The 13,299-nt window shown below is 41.7% G+C and overlaps 1 protein-coding gene across 10 annotated transcripts in view; it reads right to left on the minus strand.

Moving 5' to 3' along the window:
- Positions 1–13,299, minus strand: part of LOC149463234 (uncharacterized) — a 300,678-nt gene that overhangs the window by 65,467 nt on the left and 221,912 nt on the right. For 9 of the 10 annotated variants that reach the window (XR_016312454.1, XM_089675399.1, XM_089675398.1 and 6 more), the window contains one exon: positions 4,326–4,414. The exons of the other annotated variant lie outside the window; for it this stretch is intronic. Coding sequence is in view for 8 of the 9 variants with exons in the window: in XM_089675399.1 (XP_089531525.1) it covers positions 4,326–4,414 (89 nt within the window). In the remaining variant the exon portion in view is untranslated. The remainder of the gene's footprint in view (positions 1–4,325; positions 4,415–13,299) is intronic. 10 annotated transcript variants of the gene reach the window in all.

Below are 13,299 nucleotides of genomic sequence, written 5' to 3' on the forward strand. Positions count from 1 at the left end.
TAAAAATAATCATGTGAATATAAATAATATTATTACATTTGCTCAATGTGAGCAACAGCTACACAAAGGGAAGCAGGATGGCCAATAAGTTTGCAATATTATTATAGTATGCTGATATCACAGAGCAATAAAGGTTGCAACAGCTTTTAAGGTATTGACAATTACCTAAACACACAATTTCAGCTTATTAAAAAAAAAAAGAATGGGGAACAAACAGGATGATTTGCTTTTTGTGCTGAATATTTGGAGGTGCATACTTGTACATGAATTCAGTAAATCAGTATTTTTCATGCAAGTGTGTTCTTTTGTGTCTTTCTCATATGGGGAGAAATGGGATGAGTAAAGTTGGCCACTTATTTATGCACACTTTTTATCTATCTATCTATCTATCTATCTATCTATCTATCTATCTATCTATCTTTAGATCGTTTTCAATGATTAGTATTCAGATATTGTAAGATGCTAAATTGCAATGGCTGGTTCACTAAGTGCATGTTTTTATTTTCATTTACCATTATCCATGACTCCAGGCTACAGTAGGTCCCTAGGTACTCTTTGCCATGTGTTGAGTCCCAGTATGTGGGGAACCTATCGCTAGTGGAGGGGCCAATCACAACACCCCTTCAGTACCAGAGCATCTGTCACCTCTGCCATGTCACCTGTTTCCTGACTGGTTGACTACTTTAGTATATGACACAAATATGGCAGTCATTAGCAACAGCAATATAGCTTCCTCTGGATGTCTCTTTGCTTATTAGACCTCTGTAGTGTATCTTCTTTATGTAGAAAAGATAATAGAGTGAGCACTAAATGCACTATGATATTAAAATTGCATATAATCAAATGAATTAAAAGCAGCTAGCACTCAGGGTATAGGTAACAGTCCCAGAATCACAATTTCTAAAATATTAGTGCAGCGCTAAAAAATGCATGTCATAAATTCCATAAACGCATGTGACTTAAATGCATGTGTGAGTAAAGTGCTGAAAGTGTAATATTAATATAACTAGTTCAAGATGACATAAAATGCAATAAAATAAGTTCATCAGAGCATTCGTGAATTTAAAACGTCTCTTGTGCAGAGATATCAGCTGAAGAAATGCCTATGATTGGCACGTGAAGTTATCCGTGAAGAGTAATTGTGCACTCTTGGTACAAATGTACACTCACCAGACCATAAATTATAATGCTCATTGATTATAATACATCGCACATCCGGGGGTGCAGCGGTATGCTGACAGCTATGGGGTCATCTGTCCATCCGTCAGGGTGGGTGCCTGGTGGTCCTGGTGTACCCAAGGACGTATTATTACACAAAATGTGTTGGGTGGAGCCCTATTGCTGACCTCTAGCCGCCGCTACTGATGAGCGGCGGCCATTTTGGTACTTTATTCATTTATTTTATTACTCCACGTGGATACGTTTTTATGTTACTTGCTATTATTACCTTAAATAAAATACTACACTATAAGCACTTTTCTGGCTCCTGTGGATGAGCTAATTCTCCCCCAGGACCACAAGTCACCCACCCTGATGGATGGACGGATGACCCCATAGCTGTCAGCATACCGCTGCACCCCCAGATGTGCAATGTATTATAATCAATGCGCATTATAATTTATGGTCTGGTGAGTGTACATCCGTACCAAGGGTGGATTTCCTTTTACAAGCTTTTGCACAGTTACTCTTCACGGATAACTTCACGTGCCAATCATTGGCATTTCTTCAGCTGATATCTCTGCACAAGAGACATTTTAAATTCACGAATGCTCTGATGAACTTATTTTATTGCATTTTATGTCATCTTGAACTAGTTATATTAATATTGCACTTTCAGCACTTTACTCACACATGCGTTTAAGTCACATGCGTGTATGGCATTTATGACATGCATTTTTTAGAGCTGCACTAATATTTTAGAAATAGTATATCTTCTTTAGCCTTTTCTTTTCCCTGTTGTAAGCCCTATTCTTTTGGTAAGCATTACATGCACCCTCTTAGGATCAATTCACACCAGTGTGTTGATCTGCGTTTTAGCGCAGCTGTAAAAAAACAAATCAATGCAAGGACATCTGAAAAACAATTTTCCAATGTGTTCTATACACACCATGATGCTGCGTTGACCTGCATTGTGCGAAAATGCAATATGTATGCATTTTAGCACAACATAGTGGATGTAAGTGGATGCAAGCAGATGGCAACACAATGCACAGGATATCCTGCAAAAATGCAGTATGCTTTAACACATGCCAAAATGCATATCAACGGACATCAAAATGTATGTCATCGGATGTAAAAACCTTTGCCAATGCATGTCAGAGTACGACTAAAATGGATGGAAATGTACATACATTTTCTATACTTTTAGCGCAAGTCAGTGAGAATTGGCCCTTAGAGACTTCAGACCAGACAATTTAGGTGAATAAACATCTTTTACTGAGGTAGTTGCAGGTAACAAGTAAACAGTTCTGAAATAGATCTTTCACACACTTTCCTGTACAAAGTTCTCTAGTGCCCCATGAGGTAGTCATGCCTTAGGCAGATGGCTAAATCTATAAAGAGTCCCTTTCAACGCAAAAGTCCACAATAGGCAGCAAATCCACAAGAGGTAGCAATAAGCCATAATAGGGTCCAGCTTAAGGAATCACAAGTCCATAGGTTCCAGACCCCACTGGGAACTTTTACTAAGCTTCCCCCCACAAGGGATGGTTCAGATTGACAGCATAACAGCTACATTTTTTGCAGTCTTTCCCCAGGCTGACCTCTCAGGGGACTAATTATATGGTATAACCTGCAGGGGGCAATAACGTGAACCACTTCCCGTCTGCCCTATAGCAGATATACTTGTACAGGACGGCATGGGTGTGCCCCCTACCCGCGCCACCATCCTCTGCTTCCAATTACTGGGTCCTGGCCGGTGATTACTCGCCGGCGCCTGGTAATTTCTGACGCTCTCCGGTGGGGAGGAGAACGTTTTTTTTTTACTAACAGTTCTCCCTGTCAGTTCGGGCACACTGCTTTGGATGGCTGTGCACAACACAGCCATCCAAAGCAGTGTGCTTACAGTGAAGCACACTGACACAACCCCCTAGTAAAACACTCCAAGCACACAGTTAAAACTTTGATTGCCCTTCATGTTAACCCCTTACTGCTCAGTGCCATTAGTAGTGTCAGTGCTTTTTTTTAGCACTGATCACTGTATTGGTGTCACTAGGGATGTTAGTGACACCAAGTCAGTTCTTCCCCAGTGTCAGAATGCCCACCGCAGTCCTGCTATAAGTCGCTGATCGCCGCGATTACTAGTAAAAAAAAATATATAAAATTCCAGTATCTATACCGCCATTTGTAATACATCCAGCCCTGCCAGACATCTTTAAATTTCTCCCTTTGATTCCTAACCAAGTATATCCATCGCTCAGCCTCCATAATTATAGCCATCTCCTGTTTCCAATCAGAAAGCGTGGGACACACAGATTGTTTGTGACCTAGTGTCAAAACCTAGTGATCCAGGATCTAGCTGCATTCAAGAGCTGGGGAGTGGCACTATGCTTATAAGCCTTCAGGGAAAACTTTCACAGAAACCATTTCATTTACACGTATTAGGATTTTTTTTTTTCAGCAAGGACATGTAACAGAATACATTTTGGCCTAAGTTTATGACAAAATTTGATTTTTTAAATTTTTTTACTGGAAATGTTTAATAGCAAAAAGTCAAAAATATATTTTTTTTTCTCAAAATTGTTGGTCTTTTTTTTTATAGCGCAAAAAATAAGAACCGCACAGGCGATCAAATACCACTGAAAGAAAGCTCTATTCATGGGAAAAATAGGACGCACAATTAATTTGGGTGCAGTATTGCATAACCGCGCAATTGTCAGGTAAAGTAACACAGCACCATAACGAAAAAAATGGCCTGGTCAGGAAGGGGGGTAAATCCTCAGGAGGGCAAGAGGTTAATAAAAAGCGTGATAAAAACTGTTTAGCAGAAGTAACCCTTCCTTCTCAGGAACCACTAGCTCACCCTAAAGACACAATTCTACATTGTAACAAGTAGATGACATATAAATATAGTTGACCAGATTAACCTCACAGCATGAATTTGGAAGCAGAAAAATGTTTAACACGCAGAACCTTTTGGAAGCACCTGCTTACAGGTCCACCTTTACTACATAACAGCAGCAACAAATTAGAATCCTAACAAAGTATTTCACACATTTGTCGCATGCTTATGTTGCAGAGCTTGCTTCCTGCTAATCCCACCCATTTTACCACAATGACAACCACGGCGTACATGGGCGTCAACATTAGGAACTCTCAATTCCTACCTGCTTTTGGTACCACTTCAAACACTGGCCCGATGAATAAAGCGAGGTTTCGTGAGAGGTGCATAGCGTCTGCTGTGGTTGGCCTCCTTCTGAAAATATACACACAAAATGTACCAAAAACAGGACTGTATCAGCAATATTAAAATCATATAAATCAAAATATAATAAGCTCTGTTCCCATGTATCGTGAGCCTGTTTTTTTCTGCTGATCTTATGATCTTAAGTCAGACATATTAGTCATCTATCTCGTGCTCACATCAGAGAATGATTTGCATGCTAATTGGGACTGAACTCATATTGACTGCTATTAAAGTTAAGTTTTACTTGACAACATACAAAAATGAAGATTGTTTGATTTTATTTACATTTGATTTGCCTGTTAGTAGCTTACAGTAATGGCTGTTAATGCACGTCATTGAACTTTAGTAACTTGTGTTTTAATAACAATTGTTTTCCATTGCATGTGTACAAACACAGAGTTCATTTACACTTGCATCACCCTCTGAAGAGTGATATGCATTGGACAGCTTTTCAGAGGGTGTTTGACAGGCGGCTGGTAGGCATTATGTTACCTGTTTTTACCCTAAAGCCCACACCAATTTGGGGTCAATGGATCGCATCCAGCTGCAGTAGTGTCTGCTAAATGCAACAGATGGTATCATTTTTTGATCGAGACATGTGTACAACCCAGTCTAGCTGCCTTTGCAACTTAGGGGGGTGGTTGGGAAAGGATAGTTTTATCATGTTTGGGCATGTTCTGTGCCTTGGCCCGCTTGAAAGAGGTAACCTCAAATTATGTTTCAGCTGGACTCTGTCACAGTACACATATGTCTGATCCCTAACCATGCCGGAGAACAGAACTCTCATGAAATCACTGAGCACTTATGGAGCATGGAAGCATTGAGGTCTAGATGACATAGGACCCGGCACAATGTGAGTGCAGACCAGCGGAGTGGTACAAAGCAACAATGCCTAGTGTGAGTACACCCTATTGTAGGCCATAAACGGGTCAAAAACCGGACATTTAAAAAAAAAAAATGAAAAATTGGTCGTTCAATAGGCCGACGTTACCACCAACGGTAAAAAAAATCGGCTGATTTTTGTCCCATCTATGGCTGGCATTTAATTACTTCTGTCTCTTGCAGAGAGCTCCGCTATTATATTTGACATGAAAAAGTATTGCGGTTGCAACAATGTATCTATTTGTATCCATTTCGGATACAGATGTTTTTATTCGGATACAAATAGATACATTGTTGCAACCACAATACTTTTTCATGTCAAATATAATAGCAGACTGGAATTCTTTTTCTTCTTCTCTTTCTTCTTCTTGCAGGTCACAGCTCATGCGTAGATTTTTTATTGGTAAAAAGATCGGCCGATTTCCCCATCATTGCTGGGAAAATCGGGCGATCGGCAAAATCGGCCGATTTTTTTCCAACTTCACTGATAAAGAAAATGTGCCAAAATCCAAAAAAACTGCCAACCAATTAACCCACTACCGGTGCGAAAATTGGCCGATTTTTTTTTCCGGCCGAAATGGCCTGCATAGGGCTGAATTTGACAGGATTCCAAAGACCATGCCTGTTTTTCCCTATGGAATTGCTCCCTCCATGGCTCCCATCAATACCGATCACGATTTAGCATTTTTGGGGCCAACAACAGAGTAACATCACACTGCATTTGTCTACAGAGAGAGTAATTCTAAAGGGACAGATAGGCAACCTCTTTAGCAATCCTGACGGTGATAATTTGTCTGTGGCAACAGAATCTGACATCAGCCTAAGCCCGAGTTCACACTGATGCGGTGTGGCACACCGCATGTGATTTGCACAGGAACTGCACATTTCTGTGCAAATCACAAGCGATTTCTGTGCGGTGCAATTTGAGCCATACATACATAAAAAAAAGTGCAGAACCTTTTTTGGTTCACACCAGAATTGGATCGCATGGGTGTGAACACCCAAGCGATCCAATTCTGCACATCGCACTGCGTTTTGTGAACTGATTTTGGGGTGTCGTTAACTTAAAATTCCTGATGAAGAGGTCTGATGAAGGGGTCCTGTGAGACTCCGAAATGTTGCCTTGCTGTATGTGATCGCTCATTAAAACATTTGGACCCATATTGGTGATTCTCGGTGTGCTGGTGACATTCTCCCTTGCTGATTCTGTTCGGTTCCAACAGACTGTTGCTGCAGCACCCACTTATACACACTTTTGCCATTTTTAATGCAGGACCGTGTGCGTTTGGATTGTACACTTGTTAACCTAAAATGCACACCCACAATGGTTTGTGTGAACAGGGTGCGATTATGATGCAGTGCGGAAATTGCACAGAAACCAGTGCAAGTTCTGCATCACATCAGTGTGAACCCAGGCTAATGGTTAGTTTGCATCCAGAGCTGGTAGTCCAGGCCACAGCTAATTAGCCAGTGTGAATGAGGCATCATCTAGCTGCACCTGAACACAGCAGCCTAATCACTCGTATAAATGAGCCCTAAAGCCAGTCATAGATGGGTCGATTCCGAAAGAATTTTCTTTCGAAAATCTTTTCTAAGACTTTTCGTTTGAATTTCACATCATTAGTGGGCGGCAGCAACGGACAATTTTTGAGTGACTATCGAGTTTGAGTGATTGGGCATATTGGAAATTTTTTTAAAAACTAGCAAATTTCTAATCAATGATGGAAGAATCTTGCGAGAATTGTAATAGAAAAAGAAATAAGTATGAGCTGTGACCTGGAAAGACAAGAAAATTCTTGGCCACGAAAAATGATTTTCTGTAGCAACGTGATGTGAAATTAAAGGCTTGGTTGGTCGAATTTTGAAATCAACGGTGGCACCATCGGATTACAAAAAATACGAAATTTCCGATTTTCTAAAGAAAATTTGTTCTGAATTTGACCCATGTATGGCCTGTAATAGGTTGCCAAAACATGTGACTATGCTATGCACATGCTTGCCCAGTATAGCACGAGCTATTACCACCCCCTGCACAGAGCAGGTACAGTTGTGTCCAAAATTATTCAACCCCCAATGCTGTAAAGGGGTTTAGGGACTATAGTGTACATTTGGAATTGTATTCAGAATCAAATCCTACAAGGACGTTGTAACTACCCAAATGCAACTAAAATGACATCAATTGTTTATGTAATACAGTAGTAAATGGTTCTTATGTGGTTTCTTCATTGCCACAATTATTCAACCCCTTAAAGACTACCACTCTGAAGAACAGAGGTTCATACAGGTGCTTTCCATCAGGTATTGAAAACACCTGTGGATGTCACCGAGCAGCAATCAAGCATAATAAGCACCAATTAGGCAGCTTTAAAATGACTGTGATACTCAGCTCCTTCTAGACATTTACTGGTGTGGTTACAAACATGGTGAAGGCAAGAGAATGGTCCAGGAAGACAAGAGAAGAGGTGATTTCTCTTCACAGGAAGGGCAATGGCTATAAGAAGATTGCAAAGATGTTAAACATACCAAGAGACACCTTAGGAAGCATCATTCGCAAATTCAAGGCAAAGGGCACTGTTGAAACGCTACCTGGTCGTGGCAGAAAGAAGATGCTGACTTCGACTGCTGTGCGCTACCTGAAGCGTAGAGTGGAGAGAAGTCCCCGTGTGACTGCTGAGGAACTGAGAAAAGATTTGTCAGATGTGGGTACAGAAGTTTCAGCCCAGACAATAAGACGCACACTGCGTAATGAAGGCCTCCGTGCCAGAACTCCCAGGCGTACCCCCTTGCTGTCTCCAAAGAATAAGAAGAGTCGACTGCAGTATGCCAAAAGCCATGTGGACAAACCACAAAAGTTGTGGGATAGTGTTCTGTGGACTGATGAAACAAAATTAGAACTGTTTGGGCCCATGGATCAACGCTATGTTTGGAGGAGGAAGAACAAGGCCTATGATGAAAAGAACACCTTGCCTACTGTGAAGCATGGTGGAGGGTCAATCATGCTTTGGGGCTGTTTTGCTTCTGCAGGTACAGGGAAGCTTCAGCGTGTGCAAGGTACCATGAATTCTCTTCAGTACCAGGAGATATTGGATGGAAACGTGATGCAGTCCGTCACACACCTGAGGCTTGGGAGACGTTGGACCTTTCAACAGGACAATGATCCCAAGCATACCTCCAAGTCCACTAGAGCATGGTTGCAGAGGAAAGGCTGGAACATTTTGGAGTGGCCATCGCAGTCACCAGACTTAAATCCGATTGAGAACCTCTGGTGGGACTTAAAGAAAGCAGTTGCAGTGCGCAAGCCTAAGAATGTGACTGAACTGGAGGCCTTTGCCCATGAAGAATGGGCGAAGATACCCGTAGATCGCTGCAAGACACTTGTGTCAAGCTATGCTTCACGTTTAAAAGCTGTTATAACTGTAAAAGGATGCTGTACTAAGTACTAAGATTGAATGTCACTTGGGGGTTGAATAAAACTGATAATGCTGTGAGCACAGAAAAGACATTTGTGGTTATTTCATTATAACTGTTATGTTATATTTGTCTGACCTACAAGTGCCTCTTTAATGTAAATGTAAGCAAGATGACTGAATGATCAAAAGCAATGTCAAACTGGCCAAAACACTCAATTTCAGTGGGGGTTGAATAATTTTGGACACAACTGTAAGTATAACTTCTTTTTTATTTTAAGGCCCCATCAGGGGCGGACTGTCCATTTGGAAACTCGGGCACTGCTGAGGGCCCGGGGTCAGTAGGGGGCCCCATGAGATGCCCCTGGTACCTTTTTCATAGGCTTTTTTTTAGTTTGGACAAGGACACAGGGGCCCCATGATCCCCTATTGCCCGGGGACCCCATGAGTTGTCAGTCCACCCCTGGGCCCCATGCACATTGGGCATATTAAATGCAGCTTCTATAGGCCTCTTACATTTTGTTTTCTGCCTCTAAACACACTATAACATAATTTACAGGTGTTTGGAGGCAAGGTAAAGAAAACCCACTGCCAGCATGTTCAGGAGCAGCAGCATTTCGGCACAAAAAGGCCTGAACATGCTTAAGCGCTAGGTGTGTCAAACGCAGGGAAGTTTATTTATTTATTATTTATTTTCATTCATTCAGTTCATTCATTTCAACGGCCACAATAAATTAATATTCTGGCCAATGAAATAATAAATGGCCAAGCTCTTGACGCGCTTAAACGGACCTTATCGTATTTGAAAAAAATGCAACTTTAGGTTTGCTTTTGACGCTGCCAGGAGAAAGGAGTTTAGAAGAGCCGGCCAAATGCCTAGCGTGTATGAGGTCTAAAGCAAAAGAATATCCTTTATTATCACTTTGATATTGTATTAGAGTTATTTAACCACTTGCCTTCCTGAGGATTTACCCCCCTTCCTGACCAGGCCATTTTTTGCGATACGGCGCTGCATTACTTTAACTGACAATTGTGCGGTCATGCAGCGCTGTACCCAAATGAAATGTATGTCCTTTTTTCCCACAAATAGAACTTTTTTCAGTGGTATTTGATCACCGGTATATTAATAATATATTACAGCATATTAAGAGACTATTAATACAGTATATTAGTAATTAGAGACTTTTATTAATTTTAATATTTCAGTATATTAAGAATTAATACAATATTTTTGGGCAGCATAGTGGCTAAATGGTTAGCACATCCGCCTAGAAGTACTTGGGTTGTTGGTTCATATCCCAGCCACGGCACCACCTGCCTGGAGTTTGCATGTTCTCCCTGTGCCTGCGTGGGTTTCCTTTGGGTACACCTGTTTCCTCCCACCTCCAAAGACATGCTGGTAGGTTAATCGGATCCTGTCTAAATTTGCCCTAGTATGTGTATGATGAATGTAAGTTCGGGACCTTAGATTGTACATTCCTTGAGGGTTAGGGACTGATGTGAATGTACAATATATATATATATGTAAAGCGCTGTGTAAATTGACAGCGCTATACAAGTACCTGAAATAAATAAAAATATTAGTAATTACAGAGACTTTTATTATAATTTTAATATTACAGCATATTAAAAGACTATTAATACAGTATATTAGTAACTATTATTATACAGTATTTATATAGCGCCAGAAAGGTTTGCTCAGCGCTGTACATTATAGTGGGGGACAGAACAGGAGACAATACACGAGGGGTTCAAGGGCCCTGCTCTTTCGAGTTTACAATCTAGGAATTAGAGAGACTTTTATTATCATTTTAATATTACAGCAAGAGACTATTAATACAGTATATTAGTAATTACAGAGACTTATTATAATATATGAAGATTATTTTTATATTATTATAATATTAATAGAGAATATTATTAAATGATGTGTATATTAATGTATATTAATAGAAAATATTGAGATATTCGGGCATATTATATAGTATCCTAATAGAAAATATTATATTACATAAGAACATCTTATATTATGACATTATTTTTATTTCAGGTTAAATTATCCCTATTATGAGATGTTTTTCTATATATTATGAGTACATTAGTGATGTAATTGGAGTATATCATTTTCTCATTCGTGTCCATTCTCAGACTAGATCAGAGTAGATTGTTATCGTTCCTCTTCCTAGGTGTCCAGTGTTCCCCTCAGTAGCCGCACACCCCCTCCCCTCCCCCACACGGAGTAGCGTGCGAGGCTCTCGGTGTCGGTCACACACACACACAGTGCAGATATCAGTGTAGAGGAAGAGGAGTGTGTGAGAAGAGTTGAGTAATCGGATTGCGGCTGATGAGCTCGGATATCCGAGCAGTCCACACGCTCCTGGTGTGACGGGTCGGCCTGGTGCTCTTTGCACGGCAGCTCCTCTCAGTTGCGTGACAGAGCGGCTCCCCGGATCACACTGCACGCAGATGTCGTGTGGCTTCCCAGCTGCCCTTTGAGCCCTTTTTTCCTGTGCCTGGGGGAGGGGACGGGGCCAGCAGGTGATCGCGGGGAGGGCGGGGCTCCGCTTTATAGAGTGCGGCTCCGGGCTACTAGTCACGCGATGCGTGTGTGTGAGAGGGGAGCAGTCAGTACTGGGACAGTGCGGGCCTGGAGGATGTATACAGCCCACTGACATGGCCACTGTCCTCCCTACTGCAGCCCCAGTGTGTGACCCTGTCATGTCCCCTGTCATTCATTGTCATTGTGGATGGGAATCCTCCATGTGTTCTCACTTTATACCAGGAGCTGAATCTTCACAGCCACAGATGGATGACATCCTGGGGCTCATTCACACAGCCTATATCTGCAGCTAGGGACAGATTTAGACCTTGGGGGGCACTCCATGTTTGGGGGACCCCTCATCCACAGAGTTGAATTACATTCTCAATGACAGTCGCACATTTTAAAAATGACAGGTCATTGTGAGGTCACACGCGCAGTCAGTGTGTGGTTCACTGCAGTCACCAAATATTCCTTTTTCTGAATGATCCAATATACCAGTCCAGTCCACCTTTTACAGATGATGGCCAGCCAGATATTACTTCCCAAGATACTATAAAGTGATTCTAAAGGCATGATTTGTTTTTTAAGAAAAAATAACAAACGTCTATACTTACCTGCTCTGTGCAGTGGTTTTGCACAGAGCAGCCCGGATCCTCCTCTTCTCAGGTCCCTTACAGGCTCTTCTGGCCCCTTCCTCCTGTCAGGTGCCCCCACAGCAAGCAGTTTGCTACAGGGGCACCTGCTGCTCCCTGTGTCCATCTGGGGCATCTCTCTGTGTCCATCTCTCTCTTCTCTTTGGCTCACTGGCTGTGACTGAGCCAATGGCTCTCGCTTCTGTCTCAGCCAATGAGGAGAGGGAGTTCCAGGATAGCCAAGACTCTAGTGCACATTGTTGGATCAAGAGGGGCTTAGCTGAGTATTATGGGGGGGAGTGAGATGCTGCACACACAAGGTTTTTTACCTTCATGCATAGAATACATGAAGGTTAACAAAATTTGAGCTTTTAGAACCACTTTAAAGTGTTATTAAACCCAGGACCCTGCATTCACTATATCTGGTCTCCCACAGTGCACAGAATCTGGGAATGCAATTATTTTAGTAAATATAAACTGCTAAATACCTTTTCTTATCAGCACTTGGAGCAGTCTTGTGCCTTCTATCAGTGCCTGGCCGAGCACAGATTAAAGCTTGTAGGAGGAGTTTTCATTCTCCTCTGACTGTCCTATGAGGTGGCATGACCCCTGACCTTCTGTCTGGACAGTGCTGATTGGCCCTGTGCTGATCACATGCACCCTTGCAAAGAAAAAAAACTCTCTAGCAATACACACCAAACTGAGCATGTGCAGAGCAACCTCTAGAGCTCTGCACTATCAGCAAATGAATTGGGGAAAGTAGAAGAAGGGCAGGATCAGAGAAGATAGGATCAAACAGTCTTAACTCCTTAGGTTCCACAGTGAGTATAACAAGCATGCTTTACTGCATATACACTGCATATACACATATATACTGATTTTACTATTGTAGGTTTAGTAACGCTTTAATAAAATAAACTATTTTTTATATTATCCATTTTATATTTTTTTATATAATTCTTTAATATGGTTTTATATAATTTTTGTATAGGGGGGGTTCCATCTTTCAGGGGGGCCAGGGCAGTTGCCCCTTATAAATCTATATTGTATGTATCCGCTGTGTACAAATCAATGACAGGCTGACCCTGTGCACAAGGAGTGATTACCTGCAACTTGGGACAGGTGAGCGGCTCTGAACATAGACCATTCTCATCCAAAGCCACTCACCTCCCCCTCAACATAGGTAGGCGCTCCTTGTGCCGTAACATGTGGACAGCTGCAAAAATCTCGTCATCTGTCATCATTTGTACAGACTGAGTGACCACAGATAAACGCAAACACCTGGCCATACATGCCACAGAAACACACTTATCTGGGCAGAGTATGGCCATAAATGTACATGTGAATGAGCCTGTGTGGTAGACTGTTTCACCTGCCAAAGGATTTGTATTTCTGTTCATCCATTCCTAAAATCTTAACAGCTCTGCCCCA

Source organism: Staurois parvus, unplaced genomic scaffold, assembly GCF_062004578.1.
Source record: "Staurois parvus isolate SC_StPar_1 unplaced genomic scaffold, SC_StPar_1.0 ptg000155l, whole genome shotgun sequence".
In the NCBI taxonomy this organism is placed as follows: Eukaryota; Metazoa; Chordata; class Amphibia; order Anura; family Ranidae; genus Staurois; species Staurois parvus.